Raw genomic sequence first — 25,363 nt, forward strand, 5'->3', positions numbered from 1 at the left:
TGAAAAAAAGCGATATAATTATAATGTAACAGCACACGGAGTATGTTGTTTGTTGTGCGTCTCGCGGAAATAAAAACGATGATATCGCATACAAGTCTGCGCAGGATATTCGGAGCATTCACCTTTAGGTTCATTTGATCCAGCCAACGTATTCGTCGCATTGATCCTCAAGCTAATCGTTGAGACCTCAAAGCAGTGCTCGAAAAAGAGGAGCAAAGTGAAACATATTTTGCGCTATTTTCTTACGTCAATTGCAAATAAGGGGCTTAAAAGAAAACTTATTGATGTTTTTCTTTTTTATTTATCTACATTATTAAACATGGCAGACGGAAATAATGAACATAGTAATACCGTTGTACTCCGGAGTGCACTGAAGAATGCGCGGGCACACAATTAAACACGCGGAAACACACAATGCACGATAAAACACACTTATCGAAGGTGTCTATCATTTGCCAATATTTGCTACATTATTCATTGCCGGTGCGTCGATTTCTACAATCATTTAAAGACTTTATCCCGTCGAGTGGCAGTGGAGCGGGGAGTTGGACACGAACCGTATGAGTGTGTGTGTGTGTTTGTGTGGTGACGCGTTGCAGGGTGTTATGTGTGAGATGGGAGTGTGTTTACGGTGCAGTGAGACAAGAAAATGGACGGTCAACTCCCCAACCCCACTCAAATGAAGGTGACGACTCCATTCAACTAACACCTTCCCTACCAGGGTAAACGGACCTCACGCCTTTGTGAGGTCTTTTTTCGCTCTGCTTCCTGCGTGTTTAGCTATGTGCGTTTTGTGCGGCAAGAGAGTCCTACTGCAGACGATGAGGATCACTTTTTCGCTTCGTCCTTGGGTGCTTCCGGGTAGCAGTTGGGAAATCCGAGATAGTAGTCGGCAATTCGGCCCGCTTCCCTCAGTCCGCTCAGCAGTGCACCGTGCACCGTGGCCGGATAGTTACGGATCGTATGCTCACCGGCAAAGAATAGCCGCGGAATGTCGATCGGACTGCTATCGTCATCTCCCTCATTCTCATTCTCATTCTTTTCACCGTTTTTGTCATGGCGCTGCTGTGGAGCGGGTGGTGCCGGTTTCACCTGTGTTTCTCCCTCCGGTGCCTTCGGTGTGACCGGTGCGGCAAGCAGATCGTAATCACTGCCAGACGAACCGACCGACACGAAGCTGTAGGAGCCGCGTGCCCAAGGATCAGCCCGCCACCGCGTGACGACCGTTTCCTTCGGTTGCGGGACGGCCGAATTGCCGAAGATCCCCTTCAGGACGGCGATGCAACGGCCCACGATCACGTCATCCGATACGTTCTCCATGATGGCGGCCGATTGACCCGCGACTAGAGCAAGCAGCACCGGCGACTGGGAGATGTTCCAGAACAGGAACAGCTCGCCACGGCTGGCCGTTGTGCTGCCGACGTGCCCGAACAGGTTCGTGTTCGTATCCCAGAAGATTCGGTCGAAGCAGAGCACGACCTTGTTGAGGTTGCCAAAGCCCAGCCGCTGGATTGCGGACTGTTTCCATTCCGGCAGCGGCGGATCGAAACGAACCGTGTTGAGCTGCTTCGACTCCTCGGCGATGGCGAGCTTCAGTATGCCGAGGGTGAGCGTACAGAGGACCAGATCTGCCCGATAGCAGACGGTAGAGTTGTTTGATTTGAGATCCGCTGTCACTTCAACACCGCCGGGCCGATACCGGATGCAGGTGACGGCTGTGTTAACTCGCACGTCCAAGTTGTCGGTTAAGGCCATCGGCACACAGGAGTAACCGTTCTTGACCGTCGTATGGCTACCGATGAACTCGAAGTCATCATCCTGGTCCCAGTGCTTCAGCGAAAGGTTACTGAGCGGAGTCGCATTCGCAAACTCCAGGTTCGCAAAGTGCCAGTCCAGGATCTGTCGATCCTTGGAGGAAAGGTACACCTCGGACACCTGTTCGTTTTCCAGCTCGCGCACCTTCGTCTCCAGTTCGGTCTTGTACGTTTGTAACCGTTCCACCTCCTTCCAGGCCAGTTGCTCTTCGCGCGCCGTCACTCGCAGCTGGAACTCGTGCTCGTAATACTTCCCACTACCGGTCGAGTCACCTGAAGGTAAGTTTGCCAAAAGAGAGAGATCAGTATACTCTAAGAAATGCTATTTATTTGCTTACTATTCGCTCCAAGATGTAATATCAAAAAAGTTAAAGATTAAGAAGATGGAAATTACCTCCTGAGGCATCGTGTGGCGCTCCTCCAGTTGCACTGCCGCCCTCTTTGGTCGTTGGTGGCGGTTTCGGTGGCTTTGTGTCGATCAACTGTTGTAATTTCCTCTTCAATTCCTTTATCCTTGCTAGCGTTTCCTCCAGCTGGTGCTGGTTCGCTAGCAACTTCTGCTGCCATCCGATGATCCCGGACAGATGCTGAACCTGTTTCTCCTTCACGTGCTTCTCCTGCAGCTTGATGATCCACTCGAGCGCCTGTCCGAGCGAAACCGGATGATTGCCAGCGTAGTTGAAATCTAGCTGATGAGAAAGGTAGCTCGTGGCCTCGAGCAGCCGGTTAAACTCCCGCTCCACCATGTCGTCCTTGTGCTTCGGTACGGGTTTTCCGCCGGCACCGTACAGCGGACAGGTGCTCTTGATCGGACACATCTCCATGCCGGTTTGTTTGCTCAAAATCGTCAGCGGGTTGCCCCAGATTCCGGTCACTACCATCGCGCCCAGATCCGCCGTGTAGGCATTCTTGCGGAAGGTCGCAATGCGGCCACCGACGCGATCGCGCGCTTCCAACACGATCACATCGAACCCGAACTGCTGCAACTGTCGTGCGGCGGCCAGGCCCGAAATTCCAGCCCCGATTACGATCACCTTGGCGTGTTTCTTCAACGGCAGCGGTTTTAACCGTTCGAAGATGCCGAAATTGATGAAACCGTGCCGTTCGAGAAACGCGTGTACCATGCGTAATAGCGACGGATCACTATCGAACGGTGATTCCATCTTTTTCAGCGCATTCTCAAACGTCAGCTGCACCTTGGGTTCCTCGATCCACATCTGCAGGATGCGGTTGCGTACGTTCAGAAACATGCGCTGCGTCACCAATCCGTGTTTGATGATATGTGGAAAGCAGACGGCTTCCGATGCGGTCATTTTATCCACCGGAAGTCTTGACTGAAAGGCGGCCCCTTCCAATCCCGTCATCAGTTCCTGGTACGGGTTTGGGTCTGGTCCGGTGGCCGATTTGTCTTCCGTTTCTCGCTTTTTCGATTTCGGAGTGGGTGGATCCGGCTTTGTTCCTTCGCCCTTACGATCACCGGTTCCGGAAGGATCGCCACCCTCGCAGGCACTGCCGGGTCGCGCGCTGGTGTTCGTTTTCGCTCCATTATCACCGTATCCTACTTTTACCTTTTTCCGTCTGCTCGTTCGTCGTCCTTCGTCGGATTCGGACTTGCTCGGATGCTTTACGGAAATGTCCGTCATTTCCACATCCGAATCGTCGCTGATAAGCGTTACCGTTTCAACCGCTTCCATGGCCGTTCCGGAATCTTCCCGTGTTTGCCCTGCAGCTGCCGTACCGTTCATGTCCTAGACCTTCGATATGCTACTCGCTATGGCACCATTTCCTATAGTTTATCATTGAACACACCTGGAAAATCAATGCTCCCTGCTATACTTTAAGCTTTCTTATCTGCAGTGAACAACTTGTTTTCTCTAATCCAGTGTATCTTCCAGCATTTAAAACGGTTTCTTCGGCAGATCACTAGAGGGTCATCGAGGAGGGAGAATGCAAGTTTTTTTTATTTGAAGCGAGCAGAAAAACTGTTTGTCCTCCTTTTTCGGTTTGGAGTTTGACAGCTACCGATTTGTTTGGAAAAACAAGAAATGCCCAATGCACAAATGTTGACGGTTATAAGTTGTGATTATACGTGCATCACATTTTTTTGAATTACTACATATTTTCTACAACTACAATTGTTTTGTTATACAGTGCCGACCGTGCCGATTATCCGTGCTCATCGGGACTCTACCCCGGTTGACGGTTTATAGGTTAACGCGGATAACCGAGTTCAGCCGTGCTGAAGTTCAGTATTGACAACGAAAGTTATAAGCGTTATACGCCGAGCAGACCGCGGCCCGTGTTGTTATTGTTATTATTCACCCTTCTCACACACTCACATAGAAGATAAACCAGAACGAAAATAATCAATTTTTTTCATTTTCTCCGTGGAAATACGGTAACGCCATTTTTTTGTAGCGTGTTCATTTTAACCCGGTCATCCACGTAGAGTGAACCTAAAATAGGATCCTGCTTGGGCCCTTTTACACGTGACGTTTGCAGATTGGGCCAAAGAAGTGATGGTACACCTTGTATATAGCTACGTTGTGAAGCTGCCATTGCTCCAAAGCTGTCAGATGATTTTTCGTCGCAGTTTACGCGAGAACAGCAAGTTATGAAAGGAATATTTTTAGCTGCGTGTTACAACGAGTTTATTGAAAGTAAACCAAGTGGGTGGAGTTTGTAATAGTGTTTTTAGGTACGATTTCCAATAGCATTAGATAGCAGCCACGAATGCGCACCGTCGTTCATGCCTACATCGTTGGTAGAGTGCACGCTTTTCCCATGCACCATGGAGAACCCGGACGACGAGAAGCAACAATTACCATCGCCAATAAGCGGTGACCTTCCGGAGGGTTTGGTATTCGTGAGCAGTGGCAGCGAAGGTCCAGACGAGGATGAGGATCATGAGGAGGGCGAAATACAGGACGAAGATGATGCGGACGAACAGCAGCCACAGGAGCTGGAGGACATCAGCTCGGAAGAAGAATCGACCATCCGGGAGCGAATGGCCGCTCTGGAAGCGATGGACAAAAAGGTTGGCATGATGAAGCGAAAGTTTGCAAACCACAGCAAATACGGTACGAATGGTGTTCTAGATATTTGGTGCACAGTCGCGATTGCTTACGATGTTGTTTTTTGTTTTTTATTTGTTTGCTACTCACAGACTACCTGGATGTCGAGGAGGTTATAAACGGGAAGGAAAATTATTGCTATTACTACCCGCAACATCAGCATCCGCTGTATCGAAGCCACAAGCCGTACAAACCTACGACCACGAACAAAGAAGACAATCGCTACAGCGTGGCTAAACACACGCGTACTGTTGCAACGAAACGAACCGCTGACAAGGTAAAGGAAAAGAGCACGAAACGGTCCTCGCACCGTCGACACAAGCGTCGACGATATGCTTCCCGGTCTCCTACACCTTCAGAACGACGTGCCCTATCGACTGATTCCGAACCGGAAGCGGTGGTCGATCGGGAGTATCTGAAGATTGCTTGTGGCATTGGCAATGGGAAGAATCAACGACTTTCTAGCAGTAGGAATCCACTGAAAAAGAAACTTTTCTTGCAATCATCAAAACGGAAAAGAAAAACAGAGGTGAAACAAAATATTGCTGTCGCGGAAGTGTTGCAATGTCCTTCTAGCAATTCCGACAACGATGCGGTCGTGGTAGACGATGATGAAGAAGAGGAGGAAGAAGAGGAAGAGTTGCAACTTCGCTTGCTGGCCCTCAGTACAAAACCGATCGTGCGAGAAGCGGGACTCAGTGAAATAATCTCAGAATTTCAGATACCTTCGCCTCCTCCACCGCCAACAATAAACCCAACAGAGGACAACAGCATGTCCGACGCGGTGTCAGCAGAAGAACAGGAACTGCGCCTTATCGCGCTGAAAACGGCCGTACTGAAGAAGCATGAATCGAGGAAAAAGCGCAGAGAACTGGACAATGAGCAACCGTACTCCCCGAGCGATGATATTGTTCTTTCCCCTGTCCGGGAGATAGCTGCACCGTATGATAATGGATTGTACAGTGATGGACGAGATTCGGTGGAAATGATCGAAGATGATCCGGATGATGTGCTGATAGTGGAGCCACACTACGAACAAATCGATCTTGTCGATTCAGACGATAATGGGAACGATATGGAGATTAGCCCACTTGGCAGTCCGATCGGCAGGGTTGACACTGTGCAGGATATGGAGGAACATTCGCAGCAACCCATCGATATGGAGCTGGCAAGCAGCGATAGTATTAGTAGTGCCCCGTCTCCTGTGTACAGTGGAACTGGGACGGAACACAGGCTGTTGCTCGGGGGAACAGATTCTTGCGATTCGGCGCTGTTCCATCGGAGAGGTGAAATGGTTCAGGAAAGTCCTTCCGCTACTCCTGACTCAATGGAGGAAGCGGAAGCGGAAGCTCTAAGACATTTGCTACTAACAAAGATGCGTCAGAAGCAAACCAAGAAGAAGGAAGAGGCTAAACCAACTCAGGAAAAATTACCATTGAATGAAGAACGTATTTCATGCCAAGTGCATGAAGAGTTCGATACTGCCCCGAAAGAAAATGTTCCTGTAGTAAGTTTCGAAGATGGTAAACCATTATCAGCTTGCGAAGATGATCCAGATCAAGAACTGGCTTCCTTATCGCCGAAGATACATAAAGCTTCCAATCTAATCACCGTTGTCGATCGAACAACGCAACGGAAGCGAAGGAAAAAATCACTTACGAATAGCGCTACTGGTCCCGTCGTGGAAGCAGTAGCTACAAATTCATCCCCCGCTCCCACTAATGTACCATCTGAGCCTGGTGCGCAGTTGAACAAAGTGTCTTCGATAGTGCACACGCAAAAGCTTGTCAATAATCCAAACAAGCTGATTAACCTGAACCGCACTGCTGCACCATCACCTCCAACGATCCTTACGGGGTCACGCACTGAATCTCCCAAAGAACTAACAATGGTGGAAACGTTTGTTTCACGACCAGTGGCAAAACTTGTCATACAGCTGGGACATTCCGATTCGGATTCTGAGGTCGATTTCAGTACATCGTCTCCCGAGACGGGTGATAGTGCGAATGTTGGTTCGGTTGCGATATCCGTAGAGGTTACAACCGGAGCGCCAGCGACAACGACGGTGCGGTTTGAGGAACAGTTGGATAAGTTTTTGAAAAGTGTACGAAGTAAAAGCACAACCGTGACGACCAAGGAAGATGGTACCCAAGCGTTGGTGCAACATTCCGAGCGTGGCGTTTCTTCCAGTGAGAAAAGCTTACCTTCTACGAAACAGCAGCAGCCAAGGAATGCGACGAAAAAACTTCCAACGAGTGCGAACTCCATGGCAACGCCAACGGTGAGATTTTGTTTTTTGTCATCTTATTTTCAATTAGATTAACAATGGCGCCCCTTTTTCTAAGCATTTGGGACACTCTAGTTTGGGGTAATGAACATATGGCTCCTAATGCTTTGTTACTTTCGTTTGGCTCATAATTCATTTCACTTTACATTATATTGGCTTTCTTCCGGTTTATTCAGTTAATCACAAGTAGTTCCTTTTGTTTATTCCCTGGCATTAATTTACTACTTGCTCCGCAGGCTGTGAGACACCTATCGAAATCGGCTCAGATGGAGTATATGAGACTGGTCGCCCGTAAGGCACAATTAGAACGTTATAAGCTTGCACGACAAAATTCGGCACACGCCTCCTCTAGCACCGTTGGGAAGGATAACTCAGTTCCTAAGCCAGACACCCGTACACTCAACAATAGCCCAGTTAGTGAGCAGAAATCGTACGAACCAAAGGTCGGGAAGAGTCCTGGAAGACGGAAACAATCGTTTAGTAGCGCTTCCCAGCCCACATCAGTTACCGAATCAACAAACGAGGATCAAGCTACCGTTCAGGATCCGATCGAAAGAAAACTGCAACAAATACGCACGAGCTTACCGAACCTTTCGGAAGCATCCCGAAACCGGTTGCTCCTAACCGCGGAAAAGCAACTGGAAAAGCACAGGTAATGCCACGAACGTGTTCCATTTGGCTCCCTTACATAGCCACGCCTGTTTCATCATATCCTTCTCTTATCATCCGGAAACCGCCAATATTCAGCGGCACCTTCTTAAACGAACTCGAGCGGCATAACGCGACGCTACTGGAGGCGCAGGAAGCACGGCGCGAGCTGTACCATCTCGAGAATCGTATCGATTTGCTAAAGGAAAAGCTGTCCCTGCTCGAGAATGTGTACGAGAAACGACGCCATCGTTCGTACGATACGTTCTCCAGCCTCCAAGCGACGCGCAAGAAGATTATTTTCAGTCGCAAGCGCTCAGGAGAACTGGAACGAATGTGTGGCCAGATTGGGCGTATCATAAAGGGGGAAACGTATCAGTAAGTTGGATCGGACAGTCTGTAGCGTCTGAGGGCATTGTACGATGGTTACTTAGTCGTGAGGGGGGTAACGAAACGGGATGGAAATTGGTCTTACTACTAACACTTTCTTCCAGACTGCCAACATCCTCGAAGGGAGCCGTGGTGCAGCAGCAGTTGCGGATTTTGATCGCAGAAACGCAGCAACTCAAAAACATCCGCAAGCCTACGCTGCACGAATTTAAGGAAGAGATGATTGTCAACCACAAGCGACGATTGGAGAGTTCCAGCGAACAGCCCCCTACCTGGAAGGTGAATACGTACGATAATGAATGTGATGCAGGACCGTCGATCGAGGCGGTAAACAGCAAGGAAGATGATAGAACCGCGGAACCAGAGGAGATCAATCCATCTGAATCGGTTGGTCCAGGAGAAGAAGCAGCATCCGATCCAGTAGCTCACCCAGTTTCTACGGAGCGTGGTGATGAGTCATGCACAAAAGAGCCATCAGAACAAGTTGTGGAAGTAGAACTACCATCGACGGATATTGCAAATGTTGCAGAATGTTCAGAAGCTGCTGAGCCAATGATTGTACAGAATGTAACACAAGCAGATGTTACAGTTGAGGCTGTCGTGGAGGAGGAAAAGGAGATGCCAAATATCGAGGAAGTGCCGCAAGAAGACGAGCCTCTCCCGTGCATTGAACCGGGTCCGAAACAACGCGAAGAAGACACTATGATAGAAGATAAAGGAAACGTTCCTGGCGAAACGTTCCGAATTGAAAAGTATACGTCACCGCTGATGTCCTTGAAACAAGGGTAAGTTAACGTGCGATCATGAGTGATCAAAACAACAACATAACAACAAAAAAGTTTTATCGGATCAGCTATGATAAAATTAAATCAATATCCCTTTCCGCTTTTCCTTTCCTTTTTCGTTCCCTATTATTCCTTGTGTATGTGTGTGTGCTTTTAACTCATCTTCATTTTGATTGTTTCCACATCTTAATGTATACGAATCGTTGTTTCACTGGTTTACCCAAACGTAATGAGCCATTTCTTTTACGTTTTGTGACGATTCGATGTTTTCCTACACTTCTGGAACACAATTTACACACTATTCTTATACACACACTACCTTTTCACACATCATGTATGATGATTCATGCAACTACCACTCACCGTTCCTCGTACGTTGTTCCTCCCTTTCCGCCATTCTTTTTCTTGCTCTTTCTTTACTCTCCACAGTGCACAGAACATTCCCACCGGTATCCTATGTCCTTTTGAGCTCGGAGGTCAATGCGTTGATCGGGACTGCAAGTATGAGCACTTTAACCAACGTACGGCTTGAAGTCGTCATCCATATCGTGGCGGCTGGTTTTGCCATTGTGCAAATGTGTGCCATTGCTCTTTTAGATTTCGTCCTGGTTTTTCTTCTCCTCTTGCACACCATAGTCAATTAGCCGGGTCAGTTTTAGCATGCTGCCTATCAATCATTCTGTAGGTTTCTCACCTTTAAGTTACCGTTAAAAGTGTGTGTTTCGCAAGCTCCCGTACTGCTGTTTCCCGTTCGGTAAAATGTGCAAGAAGAGAAGTGACCGACCGAACCCTGGGCCTAGGATTTCATCGGATGGAGTCATGCCCATCGTCTGGGAGCTACAGGAAATGGGCCTCTTGGTACGAACACGCAACAGTGGACACCGATCGATGTCCCGGGCATTTAACAGTCGGTCTATTGGGTAAGTTGTTAATCAGATATCCCTCCGATATTCTGTTTCGTTGTTCATTTTCGACCACCATCGGTTGTGCTGAATGCGGTGGTGCATAGTGACGCGATCCGGAAGCGATCGTTTTAGTGAGTGGATAACAAATGGAAGTGGAAATTATCGATACTTCCAGCACCCTGGCGGGGGCAGCGGATGTGCTACCGTGCCGGGGCACACTGTTGTAGCTTAGAAGAGTTAAGTTAAGTGATGCAAAAAAGTTCACCGAGTGCCACACATAGTCGACGAGACGCTATTGTTAACGGTTCCTGCTGGTTAGCTGAACGGTGACAGGCCATCGTCGAGAAGTTAGCGTTGGCCTCACATCCTTCCGATGGTTGCGGAGACCGGGAAAAAAAACATCCGAATGGCAGGGAAGAGTACAAAATTCCACCAGTTCTCTCGAATGGTTAATTTAGTGTAGGTTTCTCACTTACGAAGCAAGTGTGTGCCCTGTTTCAGAACCCACACACACTTACACACACACACATAGTGATTCACCACATACGATCGAACCGGATGTGCGTTGGATATCGAAAACGGATATTCGGAACGGCGCGTGTTTCGAACTCTTTGACTTTGAATTACTTTTATTATCTCTCTAAACTAAAATTGCTTTTCTGTTGAAGAATTGTTTGCTTATTGTTAGATACGTTTTGTTTTCTCTTTTCTTTAAAACGAGTTTGAATTAAACATTGGAAGTCCAGCTTGAATTCACTACTGCAAACTCAAACCCGTGTTTGTGCGTGCGTGTGTACTTGCTCTTTTAATTTGTGTGTTCTAGTGTGTTCAGATGAAACTATATATTTTTTTAATAATACACTGTTTTTTTTTTCTTCTGGTTATGATTTACATTACCTTGTTCTATTAGAGCTCTTTTATACACGAGCATTTCCTGTAGATCTATCGTTTGATATCTGTTTTACTTTCACACATGTTTTGGGGCGTTGTGTTTTTTGTTTTACACACACACAATTGTGTCGGAAATGCTGCTAATGTACATAATCGAACTGTTGATAATTTTTCTTTCCTTTATAAGCTACTCGATATACATTTTATCACCTTATTTAAGTGCTTGTGTGTAGTACCTTCGTTGATGGATGCTCTTCGGTATTTCCTATCCGATCGTATTGTGTTTGGGATAGTACAAAGTGATACTAGTGAAAAAGTCGAACAAATCAGAACGAACTAAGTAGGAGAAGATGTATTTTTGAGACTGAAAGACGAAGAAAAAATAAATCATGTTACGGAGAGAAAGCAAAAATATTTGGATGTGTTTTAGCCAAATCATTGTGTATAGAAGAACGAATATTGAGAAAAAGTACTATAAATGGCTTGAAACAGGTTACAAACGAGTTAATCCATTTGGTTTCTTCTGTTGGACAGCAGCTCTACCCGTCTCTAAACTTTTCTTACTACCATATTTTGAAAAACTTGAGAAAACTTGTCTAAAATGGTTACTAACGCGCTTCGAATTTAAGCTACTTTGCATATTATTACACGCATCTAATACCTAGGAAACTGCACAAAATGGCGATCATCATCGTTGATACGATCGTTAAGATGGCGAAATGGTTTAAATAAATCGGCCTTTCTCAAAGTTCCACCCGGTAGTCATCCGTAATCAGTACGCGCAAAACAACCAAGAGTTGGCAATTGCGAGAACAAACTTGAAAGTTTGCGCAAGCAGAAATTAATGAGTTCTTATCAAAATATTTGATTTATGAAGTGAAGCGAAAGATAAAAAAAAGTGCACGAAGCCTGAATGTGATCTTTAAGGCGAGCTTCCTCTGCCCAGATAGATGTGTTTTGTGGGGGGGTTTGAATGGGAGACGTAAAAAGCAACAGAACTGAGGAAAAAAAGTAAAGGAAAAGCATGTCAGGCACAACGAAAAGTTGAAAGTAAGCATCAAAATGCAAAAGTACACGGAGAAAGAAAAGAAAGTAACACAGAAGGAGTGGAAGACGGCCGCGTGGCAAAGAAAACAACGGACGAAACATTTGCCAACGCGAGAGAAAAGGAGAGTGTATAAAAGCTGTTCGGCAGTGTAGTGGAGTCGCCAACACACCCAAAGCTTACTGTGAGGTTTTGCTGTTACAGCGGTTGTCCTAGCAGTAGGCTGTGGTACACGCCGTTGTGTGTTAAAATGGCGGCTTGGAAATGGAAAAGTTTTCCACCGTTGCCACTGGCCGCTGGGCCAAGCGGGCGCGTTTTTCTCAGTTGTTGTGCTAAACCCCAGCGTCGGACAGCCAATATGTGTGTGCGTCTGTTAGGTGACCATGTTGAATGGCCGTACGCGACGTAAAGGGACTGTTTCCCTTTGCCTCCCATGTTCGACGGGTGCAATAACAGAAAAATAAAACTTACCCGCAATGGGAAGGCGAATCATCCAACGCAGATGAGAACCATCCAGTACACACCACCCGCCCCTCCCGTCCTTGAGGGATGCTAAGGCGGGCCAAGAAAATTAAAAGAGCTTCGGGTGCAAAAGTTTTGCCCCGGCAGTGGAGAAATTTCTGTTTGAATTGATTTCGGTAAACAACAAATTTATTTACACCGGCCAATTTTGTGTGTTCGCTCCCACCCACCACCACCACCATCGGTCACTTCGATCGTCCTGCCAAGGTGCAAACAGCGATGGTTGCTGGGAAACACCGTTCGCATGGGTTCCTTCCCTTGTGGATGCGACCGAAGGGCATTTTTGATGGGGCTGACATCTCATTGCTGCAAAGGATGGAAGAAAAACCTAAGGATATATTTTACAACGCTCCTAGGGGTCAGCAAGGAGGAGGGGCATCAGCGGCAACAAACGCCAGACCACGGCGAGTGGGAAGTTTTTGATGGGTGCATCCAACCGGAAACGGGCCACTGGCCGGTCGGTGGTGCGCACATGCAAAGACGGTTCGATTTGTTTCCTCCACCCCTCCCCCTTTCTCCTCCTCCTCCTCCTCCGCCTCGTAAGTCTGCTAGTGACGGTTTCGGTGTGGTGGCGTCAAAATGGACGACAAGCTTTAAACTTTGCGTCTCTTCATTCTTGCCGGCGGTAATTGGTGTGGAGAACGGTGCTGCGGGAGCGATTTTAGTTCCCTGCCTAATCAGCGGTGCATAACAGTAAAATTCCTGGGGCAAAAGTTTTTTTTCTTGGTTTCTTTTTTTGGCCAAATCAGCTTCAGAAATCAGTTGAGTTTTCCATTGAAGTGTTTCGAAGCGTGAAGCGCGTTGTTTGCGCTGGTTCGCGGGAAATCGTTTGATTGATATGCAAAGTGCAGGTTGATGTGCGGTGCCCAGGGCAGCAGGTGTTGTGATTGGAGGTAAGCGATACGAGATATGGCCGAGAGATTGATTCTGATGTGGACAGAATTAAGTTGTTTTATGTTTTACTATTAATTTCAACATTATTATTATTGGAGTATTCGGAGTATTTTGACGTTCCGTGTGCTTGTTACTAGATTTTCTTGTAGGTGCATGGTCATCCACCTGGTGGACCGTAGTTTGATACTGTTACTCTAGTTAGTGTTGTTTACTTTGACATGCCTGATGCGATATGTTCAGGTGTCTTAGGTGATCGTTTGAAGATAAACAGTCATCGAAGAGCCGATAGAACCAGTACACAGTTTTTTTTACTGACTAAGAAACTACATCCAAGGTTGGTCTCCTCCACCCTCGGCTGCATCCAATCTCCGACAAGTTAGTTATCTACAGGCCCTGCTCACAAAGCCCTGCCGTCAAAGATAGTTCGTAGCCCTCGCCGCTCGAAAATGGCGAGACCGTTGGGGTCCTCGATCAACGATGTCCAAGACCTATAGCCGTAGAAAACTATCGGACGTATCAGAGTGCGATTAATGATGCATTTTTGGTCGTCGTAGAGTCTTCTGGATCGTAGGAGATTGTGGAGCCCATAGTAAACATTGTTTCCAATAACAATCTATCTTCGGATTTCTATGCTTAAGATGTTGTCCGAAGTTACGATAGTACGAACAAGGTGGTAGAACTCTGCTACAACCTCGAGATCGTCGCCGTCAACTGATACTCTGCTCTCTCGGTGAGCCCTATCATGGTCAGAGTCTCTACTAAGCAGGTATTTTGGCTTTGTCGCATTGAACATCAATCTTAATTCGAACCGCAAACTGAACAATATAAACCCTCAAACTCATAGATAAAATAAATTGGATAAGATTGTCCAAATACTGATAAACAGTACAAAACGCCTCAATGTATGCAATCCTCGTAGCAAACTAGATTGTTAAGCTTTTTTTAAGACTTCTTCATGACATATTCGTTTAATGCGGATTAAGTTAAAGTTCATACGTTTTCGCCGGTCTACACAGGTAGGGAAAGTACACAGCCACGTAACCACGGCTTCCATTGTGTGTTTTGTCGCCAAAATTCGAAGAATCACCATTGTACTGATTTGAATAATTCGATTCAGAACCGCAAACTACCATCCGGGTCGGATCGGGCTGCCGACTGCCATTTCTATCGGTTTTAACGCATGATTTCAGAGTGCCGCCGATAACGGTTTGTTTTGATTGTAATCAAAAATTAAAATTTCTTCTCCTAAACATTGCAGGCGGATGAGTCGGGAAACGATTTGCCGAGGGAAAACTAAAGTTCCCACCGATGGTTCGGGGTCCGGTCCTGTCCAATCAGTGCAATCGCCCGTACTTCCTGTGCCAGTTGGCTATCAACCGAAACAGCCAACACTCAAGTGGTGATGGTGTGCGTCCATCGTTAAACGATCTCGCGCGATTGCTTTACTATGTAGTACGCGTATCGACATGCGGAGGGTTGTCCGTTCCATGGTGGTTCACATTGCCATTTCGTCAAAACATTCTTTTCGTTAATTTGCTCAGCTTATCTTTTCAACTTCGAGCTTTAGGACGGGCCCATCGATGCACCTGTGTCTCTTGAGATAATAATGAAATAAACAAATCAAAAATCTTAAATGCAAATTATCCACTCAGCGGTACAACGTAACGGTGCCGGAAGGTGGATGGACGGATGGAAGAGAAAAGCAAATCTCAGCAACCAAGCGGTTTCTTCGTAATTCTACTGCCCAAAAACCGTTGCCAACAGCAACGAGGGTGTTTTATGATTCATGCCGTTTAAGTCTGTGGATTGAAGTGCCTTTACTGTATAATGCCCCTTATATAGAGAAAAGTTTGCATACAATAGTACATAGCTTTTAATGATTAAACTGTTTCTAAACATTCATTTATATGATATAAAAATACACATCAGAGCCGGAAGGGCCCCCTTGTGGAAGATGTAAAAATAATAAAGAAAGTATTTTCCATAAGAAGATGAAGTTTGTTAAAAACGAATGTTTACGCTTTGGAACATTCCACACCTGGGTGTCTTCTAAACATGCAGCTTCCGGGTGTTTTTGGGCGGAATTATCTCTCCAAACGCTGACCAGTATTTACCCGGCAAGTGCAGGATAATAATGATGGCATTATTTGTTCGACATTTTTTTTCTTTGACAGCTTTTCTTTCTTTTTGCGCTGGCAGAACCGTTGGAGGGGGCGGGAAGGAAAAGAATCCGATCATAAAAGCAAATGGAACATTAAAAGCGGCATCATATGACCGGTGCTGCGATAGGAAAATTACAAAAATTAGTCCACGGTGCTGGCGAGCGAAGTGGCTCAGCTGGCAGGACCGGCATCATTTCGGTTCCATTATCGTTTTAACTCGCCCTCGCCAGCAGTTTGTGCTTTACTTTCTTTTTTTTTGTTAAAGAACGGCCGATCTCACGTGGCAGCTGACTGCAGCAAGATACTTTCACTACTTCGGAGAAGGAGTTTCTGGAAGGAACATAACAGGCCTTGGCCTGCGCAACGAAACAACAGAGGAGGAAAGCCAATCCACCATTAACGTTTGGAAAGTATGGTGTGTGTGTACGTGTGTGTTTGTATGTAAATTGGTACAGTGAAAATTTTCGGTAATAAAACCATCCTTTCTTAAAATTTGTTACAACCATTAAAAAGCTGCTGACCGTGCATGCAAAAGGGCTTTTAGTCGAGGGTGATAAAATTAGCATCGATGTCTGGATGATGCAAACTGGGCAAAGGTATTTGATAAAATGTTCGTTGGAGCATTACAGGTCGCTTGGAAAGTGGGAAGCTATGGTAAAGTCAATAAAAATATTAACATTTTGATAATTAAAAAATAAAACCAAATAAAAACAAAAAAAAAAATGCCAAGGGCGATGAAGGACATTTCCACGTTTTTTTTAAATATGTACACTCAACAGCTTCTTTTAGACAAATATTTTGAAATCAAAACATCAATAGACGTTTTCAAAGCATTTCTTCTGGAGGTTAAAAACACCATCCCAATCCTAACTATTTAAACTTGAAGGTTGAAAGTTGATAAAGCGATGTTTCGCTGATAATTTGTTAGTAATTTGGTCTGAAAACCAAGAGATAGTCATAAAAAATAACACCTTTCGACAAGTACAAGTTCGCTTATCCGGTACCACAACAATTTCGCGGTCTTCAATATTAACGCGATGGCTTCGTCTCAGTATTCGTTCCTATCACACCTTCTCAGATCATGTGGATGACTAAAATAGCCTTTACGGGTTGGGTTGTCCGGCGTTTTTTTAATGACATGATCAGCTGGAGCCTGGCGAGTCTAATTCGCTGTACGGTAATAAGTTCATTTTCCTTCCACACATATGCGACTAAAAATTCTTCTGAGCTGATCCTTCTGTTTACCAAGAGATAGCAGGTCACCGAAACAACTTTAGAACTAAGGTTACCTGCTGTCGGAATAACATTTGGAAAATTTGGACATTGAAAATTAAGGACTTTTAAAGGACTTTAACCTTTTTATATAATTTTTATCGGGAATTCCTGGAACCTAAAACTTCGAGAAAATGCAATATTCTTGGAACAATCTGACAGTATGTCATGCCTTAATTAGTAAATTTTGTCTTATACCAACAAATTTACATTAAATAACGCAGGCTCTCGTGTTAGGGTTTAGTATTTAATTATTACTTCCCCGTAGTGGCTGGAACCGTTTCGGTTCTTTTCCGCCGAACTTAAAACTCATCCCAAGTGTGTCAGGCATCCATTTTATACGGCCTACTTTGACTTAATTTCGACTGTTGTCTCCCCTTGCACAGGCAGTAGTACATACACCAACCCCACCCCTCCCAGCCCAACCTCGTGCCGCTACCCCACTCACCACCTGCATTATGTATTTATCCTTTTTTCCCCTTAACGCAACGCACATTCAACTGGGACGAGCGCATCCAAGCAACCCCGGATCACAAATCCACGGTCCACGGTTTCGTCCAACCCGATGGGATCCTCCCCCCACCGACAGCATCCCATCCGAAAGCGAATGCGAATGAATAAAAATCCCATTTTTTTAACCTCGACCGACTGGGTTTTTTATTTACTTTGGGATTAAAAAATTATAAAATTACGCAAACCAGCAGTGAGGGTGGCGGGCGCTTCCCTGTAGCGCCCCGTAACGGGGTTGACCTTTTCTGGTCCCTTTCGCAATATAAAGTGCGTGAGTGTGTTTTCTTGCTCATTTGTTTGGTTTTGTCGCGGCAGATACTTAGAAGTTGCAACAACAAAAAATGAACACTGTGATAAGAAAATTCTCGCGTGCGGTAGCTTCTTTTCCTCTCTGTAACGCGTGTGTTTGTGTTGGGATCTGGTTGGGAGGAGCTTGGCCGCTGCAAAAGGGAGAGGATTCAATAATTTATGTCATCTCGGCTAATGCTTGGGTTGCCATGAAATCTTTTTTTCCTCTTGTGTTTAATTCCACAAAAGCTTCACGAATATCTTGAGGCATCCCCCTATCAAAGGGGACACACAACCAGCGCGCGCTTTCGGTCCTGAGCCGACTGATGAAAAATCTTCAAATTTATTACACCTCGTGCGGCCATTGTCGCCGGTGTGGCAGCGTCCCGTTACGGCACATTTGCCGTTCGCGATTCATTAAATGGTGGCCTGCCCGATGGCCGAGTGAACTTTTGCGGGTTTGCGGTGGCATTTTTCTTCGGCCCCGTTCTGTCACACGACACCGTCCCCACGGAGGCTAGACAGATAAAATGCTTAACAGATCCAAATACGCGCCCGATGCGTACATACTTGTAGGCCGGCGCGCGATCGTTGCCTGTCGATCGAAAAGGAAACTAGAGCGCCTTTTTTCAAGTTGGTTTAACCAATTTGACGGCCAGTACTTAATTTCACGCTACATTTGCTGCTGAAACAGTTGTTAGAAGGAGCTCAATGACAGAGAAACAAAACCGCTTATAACTCTTATAAAAAAGGAAATAAAATATTAACTAAGCTAGAAAGAATTCAACAACAAATATCCTTAACAAAGGTCTTCCTTTATTAACAAAATAAAGTTATTACAATGGTAATAGACAATTATTAACAACATGCAGTATTTTTTAACTTATTCGGGACTTAAAAAACATTCTATTGTACTTTATTGCATTGTCTTGGCAAATTCCTCCGTAGTGAATTATCACCAACCGTTTTACAGTTTTATATTTATTTTTTCGATTCTTTGTAACTTCCAGCTTGTTATAATTGTCTTTTATTATTGTTTCTCGCTTTATTTTGTCAATATGAATGTTTTTTCCTACTTTTTTAAATCTCTGCTCCCCTTATTGTGCTTTGATACCTATTTCTTTAGTTTATTTTACAATGATTTCTGTGTCTTTTGTTTTCTTTGCTTATTTTCTCTTTTTCTTTTATGCTTCCAAATTTCTGTGTTCTTCTAAGAAATGTGTTTAATTAATTATCAACATTTTTGAAACACTTATGAAAAAAAAGTTTGTTCATCTTTCGATCTTATTCTATTATGCGTACGATTCCGATCTAGAAATCATTTCACTCGCCCCTTCTCTTCTTATTGCAGCCTTAATATAACCATTATCCAGCGAAAGAAGATATGCTCAGGTGGCTTTTGGTCTTTTTAAATGAGGGCTCATTCACCGAAAGGCTTTCTGTCGCTTTCCTTTTTCTCCCATCGCAGCAGCTTCCAGTGCGAAAAACATCCTTTCTCACTGTACATAGTACCGTGGGGTAAGGGACACGCGGGAAAGCAAAGGGAACGATTTTCATTTCATTTTAATACCAAATTGCTATCTCTCGCTCACACACCACCAAAGGGAAGCCTCGTTGGCGCGGAACTCTGTGTGCCTTTGTGTGTGCACGCGTCCAATACCGACCCACCATCTCATCGTACCATGGACGGATGGGAAGGGGGGAGTCCTGATAAATTAGGGGTAGATTTTCCAGCCCCCCAACCTTTACTCGCGCCAGGTTCGCGAGAAACCATCCCACTTTCAACGAACAGAAGCCTTTCAGCCATTTTTGGGCTTTCATTTTAGAGGCCCCGTTTGTTAGTTCCTTTTGCCTGGCCACCCCTCTCCCGAAAACCCCCTCTTGGTCCGCTTTTAAGCACTCTCACTTAAAAACTCTCCATGGCCGGCGGGACATTAAAACCGAAGCGCCAAATGCTGCTACACCATTGCAACGGAGGAAGACGAGGAGAGCTGTGTGTGTGTGAGAGAGAAAGAGAAATGGGGGATGACGGAAAAGGGCGACACAGAAACAAACGATGCGCAGAAGAAGGTGGAAAAAGGGGAGAGTCTACATGGGGTACAGGGCCGTGGGTGGACGTCGCAACGTCGGAAAAGTGTTGCCCTTGTATTGGTGCGTGTGTCGGCGATTAAATGGCAAACTGGGCCTCCGGCACTAGGTAGAAAAGTGGCAAATTTTCCAAAGAACCGAAGCACGCAGGGTGGCAACGGGGTGGGGTGGTGACGGTGGTGGAACGGGCAACCAAAAAGGATAACAACCGGAAGGGACGATGGAATCGAAAGTAAGCGCAAGAGATGCTGCGGAGAAGCAGTGCGGGAGAGACGCCGGGTTGGGTGGGGGGGTGTTTGAAACCGAAGGGGGGGGGGGAACGTGAAAAATAATTTCCAGAATATTTAACCGTGAGGGGGTTGATTTTTTGTACTTTACGCCTTGTACTGTCTTTCAACCCCCCTCTGTTCATTCGCTTTTTCTCCCCATTCGCTTTTTTCCCGCTGTAGGGGTTTGAGTCCTTTTTCCGAAATGGGGCGCTTTTTTTAATTTTTCACTTCTAGAAGGCTACCGTGTACCTAGTGTCCCTTACACTTTTTTTGCTGCTGCTGCTGCTTATCTTTTGCTGTGTTAGTGTTGTTGTCTTTCGCTTCAGGACTCTTCATCAGGAGACGGGTTTTCGGGTTTTCCATCGTATCCCTCTTTCTGAGAGTTGTAGCCTTTGGCTTGAAGAAAAATTCTGAGAAAAGCGCCCGGCAACAGGATTTTCGCATCGGCCACACCGAGCCGATCGAAGCCGGGCGCGGGGAAGGTACACAAAACGGTGGGGGGAGGGAGGAATTGGGGTGGAAATGAAATTTGCATTTTAAAGGAAAGTTTTCGAGTATTTCGGCTGTCGTGCCGGCGAACGGTTGAGGTCGAAGAGTTGCCGCTAAGATAGCATAAATTTACGTTCATTTTTAATGACGGTAGTTTGTTTGGAAGGATTTTTGGCTGAGGGCGAAGTGCTAAAGTCCGAAGAACGAGTGTATGTGTGAGAGAGAGAGAGAGCAACGCTTACGCGCGAAGACGATTCAAGCAGGCTGCGTCGAAGATGAAAAAAACTGGCAGAATTAATAAGGGGGCAAACAACGAAAAAAAAAACAAGTAACACTCTGAACGGAATGACAATCAAAGTAGGCAAAAACAACAAAGACCAGGGGACATGTTGTGGCAAGGAGCAAGTGAGCAAGAAAAAAATCTTATCCCTAGCTGTTAAAGTCGAAAAAGTTAGATGAAAAAAAAACCAACAACCAGAAAGAGCAGCAGCAGAAATACTGCAGATGGAAATGTCTTTAATTAATGTTGGAATGTTTATTGCCACTTGCTTTAATTGATTGTAATTAACTTTTGAATAATTCTTTTCTTCGCCTATCGCAAGCAGACGGGGGAATGAATGGCGAAAGAGGACAGAAAAACAACAGCTTCGGCGAAGAAAAAGTGAAAGGGATAATTTATTTGCAATGAATTATGAATTTTAATTTGCAAAACTGGTACAATTAAATGTATCTGTTTCTGTTTTATGGTAGTTAGGAAAGTGTGCAATCAGAATCACTTGTTTTTTTTTGTGCATAGGCAACTTATGCACACTAAAAGGGTTTTAATAACTATTTTACGCAGATTACATAACTTGGGGCGTTTTTGTATGTCAATAAACAGTATGAACTATTTGCTAACATATCCTAAAACTCACATGATATCCGGTGGCTCCATCTCTTTTCAAAATATTCTGTGAACTGCAGCGATTCCTGAGCGCTGGTGGAACGGAGATTTCGAAGGAACGCTGATTTCCTTCCTGATCAGATCATGGAGATGGAAGATGGTTAACCGAAGATCCTATCGATCGTCCAGCTCCTGTCGACATGTTTTTTACGTTCATCATCCATCGCCTTCTACAAACAATAAACCAAACGTAATAAACACTGTGGGATTTCGAAAGATCATACAATAGAAAATCTTACAGCACTTGCTATCGAATCCTGCAGCCATGTTCCTCGATATCCGCTGCTAAGTAACTTGGGAACACCTAAGCCGTCGCGTGTTTATAAAAACATGTCTTCATAAATGGACACTTTTTGTCCGCTTTGAAGTACTTGCACAATATTTGTTTACATCCTGCCTTATACGCCTTGATCAGCGTTGCCTTCGCCTCATTGTCCTCCACCCACAAAAAGCTCGGGCAAACGAATTTGGAAACTACTCGACACATTGGACAGCTTCTTTTGGCGCGTTTCGCGTTGTCCGACTTACGCCAAATGCGTATGCATTTGATGCAGAATATATGCGGACACATCGGCAGTATGCCGAAGCGTTGCTCGCGGGGTCGCTTATCCATTACCACCTCCATGCAGATGCCGCACGTCTTGCCGCGCGATAGTTCCACCTCGGCTACACACTTCAACAAGGTGTTGTGTAGCTTGGCACACTCCAGCGCGTGGATGCGCCGTTCCTCAGTGTCGCCTGGAACTAGGCAATGTTTGTGGCATAAGTCACACTGCTCCTTGTGTATGTCGCACTCGTAAAAAGGGCAATTTGGATCGGTGTCTTTGCAGGGCAGTAAGAACCCTTCTTGCTGTTCCAGTTCTTCATCGGTTGCAATGCTCGACGATTCGCTGGTTGACGATACTGAGGACCCGTCACCTACGGCATCGTCTTCGTCATCGCTCAACTCTTCTTCTGCTTCCGTGTCTACATGATTATCTGCATCATCAACTCGGTGATCGGAATGATTTGCATTGGGCATGAGTCGAAGGGTATCGTACGTGCTGGACAGTTCAGATATGGACGAGTTTGTGTCTGGCAGCACCTCTGCTGTCTTACCGCTGCCTGGTGTAATATTTCCGACAGTGTTGCTGTCTTGCGTCTCGATCACATCCGTAGCAGTGGATTGAGAAGAACTGCCGAATAAGCACGTTCCATGTTCACAATGTTCAGCCTCGATCTTTTCGGAAGCGCCGCGAAGCGTTTCTAATGGTGCTGTAGGCACGCTCTTGTTCTCCATGATGGAAGGGATAAGTTTTCGGAATGGTACCGATACCGATTAACACGCACCACTCTTCTTCCGCCAGATGTATTAATTGCTAAGATACAAAGACACTAAGAAATATTACACACTTGCTCCACAAAATATAAACGAACTGGAGAAACTGTTGCCACACTTTGCTTCTGCGTGTAGAGTTAACACGTGGAAAGTGACGATGAGTAAGACGGACGCGCGCGCTGGAGACTTTCACACGATAGCAAAATACATCAAATTCTTCCACTGCACTGCACAATGATGGTAGACTTTTACAGTTCTTATGGTCAAGCACATGGAAACAGACCATGTGCAAACCAACTTGCGCGATGATGATGGATAATTCTAGTCTTGGTTTAAATTGGAAGGGCTGATGTGATCACACTGGAACGATCGGGAAAAAAAGCCTTCTGAATCAATCGTGATTATCTTTTTGGTATTCGCTTGCACGATTGTTCACCTTCGCCGTTTATGTGTATGTAGAAAGAAACTGTTGCCACACTTTGCTTTGCAGATTGTTATAAGATCGGAGAGTCACACAGTAATAAATTCAACAGCATCCTTCCGGCTCTTCAACGAGTTGGATCAAGGTGTGTGAAATATGCGTGGTCCCTTAATGTCAACCGCAGTTGTCAAACTGACATCCACATGGGGGATATTTTGAAATCAAGTACAAAAGCAGTTAGTGCAGGAGCTGTTGTAAAGTTGAATAATTTTTTTCTTCTCGTGAGTTTTATGTTTCTTTGCTGAGGTTGTTGATGCGGTAATTTTTGTGGCCTCTCACGCGGTCAGCATGACAGAAATTTCCGCAGCAGCGTGAGTAGAGCTAAGATCACCATCATTATTTTGGAGGGCACTGTATTTTGAGGCATTAATACCAAAGAGGTTATCTTGTTTGCGATTTATATTATTCATGGAAAACTGACTTCTTTAATTGTATTAACACAGTTTAAGTGTAGTTTGCACAACACCATTAAGATTTAATTGTAGCGAACAGTTTATTAATTTGAGCCACATTTCCTTATGCTCAGTAATGATATTTTTTTAGAAAGCAATACACGGTTTGGGCATTGATTGACGTTCTTACTGTCCCTTTATTTCTTTTCTTTTCGTCACTTTCACTTTCAAATCTTCTCTCCAAAAAACAACCAGTCCGGCGATTGCGTTTTTAGTGCAAAAGTAAAATAAAACCTTAATTTCCAACCACGATGCCGGATCGCGTGAGGGTTCGCGGGTGCTTTATTTCATGGTTGGTCCAGAAAGACTTCCTTTAACTGTGGGAAGCCGTATGAAGGCAACGATTTGCTTTTTTACCATTCCAAACACTCGTTCTCTCTCGTACTTGTTTTCCACGGTGAAAGGAAAATTGAATTCCCACCGAGTGGTTTCCTTTTGCGTGAAGAAAGCGCGTACTTCACCATGTTTCGGCAGAAGGGTGATTTTACGACCCAAACCGAGTGCCATCGCTAACGGATGCAGCAAACAGACCGCATTGGTCAATTGTTTGCCTATCACGATGAAAGTGGCACATGACGCAGTTCTAAAAAATTAAGAAATTCTGATAGTAATGAGGGCTTTGTCTGGTAGGTGAAATGTAAAACGGACAACAGACCCTTATTTGCTGGAAAGAATTGAAGTTACACGTAGCCTGTATTTAAGATTTGTATAGTCGCTAATGTTTTATAAAGTGTTAAGACGACTGCATGATGTTAAACAGAAATCTCGTGCCAGAGTTGTTTTCATGAACAAGTATTTTGTTAATAATTGATTACACATGCAGGTGTGCTTATCTTCTAAGGATCATTGAGTAATCTGTAGGGGCGCAGGAAAAAATGGACTCGCCTCTTAAAGTGGTACTGACAAACTATCTTTATTTAATCATATCATATCATAGACTACTATGATTCAATTGAATAAGATTCAATCGTTGCATACTTGGATTTCTTCATAATCTGCTCTAACTTGGCTATGAATATTGTTTTACATTATTTTATTATGTCTTTTAGCCTATTGAATTTTAGATTAATTACTTTAATTTCAATTTTGGACGAGAGCGTAGCACTTTTCCACTTGCATCGTATTATCGCATCAGGAAGTACTGAACCTCAATTGACAGTCCACTTCGTTCGAGGTACAAATTCCCTGTGACATAATTATGAAAATGTTTAATTCATCGTAAAAACCGCCACTTCCAGGGGTCACGTACCGCATGTCACGATGGTTGGTATTTTAATCGTGTCCCTTCCCGAAATCCGGCACCATCGGTACGTCACGTTGCATAAGGATCATTTTCCACGAAAACCTATGGTGCTGGATGAAATTATTTATTCGAAATTAATAAAATTCATTGCCTGGCCACAGCAATCTGCATGCCGTGGATCATCCGGTCGAGACGGTGGAGGCCGGTGTTAATTATCATCCCATTAAGCCGTCGAACGAATTTTTGTCCATCGCGACCGCCAACGCGCGAAAGATAATGAATATGCAGCATTCCGATCGAAACGCTGCAGGAAGGTAAAAGTGGGGATTTGTTTGTATTTTTCTACATTTTTTGCCTTTTTTTTTGCTGCAGGAAAACATGTTTATGAAATATCGCAAAACATTCGCTCACCGAAAGTCGCAAAAGTGTCGGCCATGTCTGTTCAATTATAGCACCAAGCCGTGAAGGCACTTGAAATGGGCGGGAAGCGAGAAAAAAGTATGTAAATTATGCTTATTTTTGTTTTGTTTATTAATTTCCCATCACTTTTAAAACATTGCACAACACGTACCGTCCTCTACTGGAGCCGCACG

At 45.0% G+C, this 25,363-nt stretch overlaps 3 protein-coding genes and 1 pseudogene across 3 annotated transcripts; 1 reads left to right on the forward strand and 3 right to left on the reverse strand.

Annotated features, from left to right (window-relative positions):
- Nucleotides 1-828: 828 nt before the first annotated feature.
- LOC128710148 (possible lysine-specific histone demethylase 1) lies at nucleotides 829-3,559 on the reverse strand. Its single transcript, XM_053805189.1, has 2 exons — nucleotides 2,209-3,559; nucleotides 829-2,087 (listed from the first exon to the last, which is right to left on the reverse strand). Exons 1-2 carry the CDS (start codon nucleotides 3,557-3,559, stop codon nucleotides 829-831), a joined length of 2,610 nt encoding a protein of 869 aa, XP_053661164.1.
- A 1,004-nt stretch (nucleotides 3,560-4,563) lies between these two features.
- LOC128710147 (titin homolog) lies at nucleotides 4,564-9,530 on the forward strand. Its single transcript, XM_053805188.1, has 6 exons — nucleotides 4,564-4,894; nucleotides 4,981-7,169; nucleotides 7,412-7,827; nucleotides 7,923-8,201; nucleotides 8,318-8,998; nucleotides 9,428-9,530. The coding sequence occupies exons 1-6, from the start codon at nucleotides 4,564-4,566 to the stop codon at nucleotides 9,528-9,530; spliced, it is 3,999 nt and encodes a 1,332-aa protein (XP_053661163.1).
- Nucleotides 9,531-11,649: 2,119 nt separating this feature from the next.
- LOC128718763 (uncharacterized) lies at nucleotides 11,650-12,522 on the reverse strand (annotated as a pseudogene).
- A 9,058-nt stretch (nucleotides 12,523-21,580) lies between these two features.
- Nucleotides 21,581-22,555, reverse strand: LOC128718764 (E3 ubiquitin-protein ligase makorin-2-like). The gene has a single exon (XM_053812382.1). The coding sequence runs from the start codon at nucleotides 22,553-22,555 to the stop codon at nucleotides 21,581-21,583; it is 975 nt and encodes a 324-aa protein (XP_053668357.1).
- Between the last annotated feature and the right edge of the window lie 2,808 nt (nucleotides 22,556-25,363).

The sequence above is a fragment of the Anopheles marshallii genome, chromosome 2, assembly GCF_943734725.1.
Source record: "Anopheles marshallii chromosome 2, idAnoMarsDA_429_01, whole genome shotgun sequence".
NCBI classification, from domain to species: Eukaryota; Metazoa; Arthropoda; class Insecta; order Diptera; family Culicidae; genus Anopheles; species Anopheles marshallii.

Excerpts from the sequence above, each read along its gene's own strand:
- LOC128710148 (XM_053805189.1), bottom strand. The coding sequence starts at position 3,559 with ATGAACGGTACGGCAGCTGCAGGGCAAACACGGGAAGATTCCGGAACG. Across the intron at positions 2,088-2,208 it reads GCCACACGATGCCTCAGGAG|GTGACTCGACCGGTAGTGGG; the intron begins GTAATTTCCATC and ends ACTTACCTTCAG.
- LOC128710147 (XM_053805188.1), top strand. The coding sequence starts at position 4,564 with ATGCCTACATCGTTGGTAGAGTGCACGCTTTTCCCATGCACCATGGAG. Across the intron at positions 7,828-7,922 it reads AAGCAACTGGAAAAGCACAG|CGGCACCTTCTTAAACGAAC; the intron begins GTAATGCCACGA and ends GCCAATATTCAG. Across the intron at positions 8,999-9,427 it reads CTGATGTCCTTGAAACAAGG|TGCACAGAACATTCCCACCG; the intron begins GTAAGTTAACGT and ends TACTCTCCACAG.
- LOC128718764 (XM_053812382.1), bottom strand. The coding sequence starts at position 22,555 with ATGGAGAACAAGAGCGTGCCTACAGCACCATTAGAAACGCTTCGCGGC.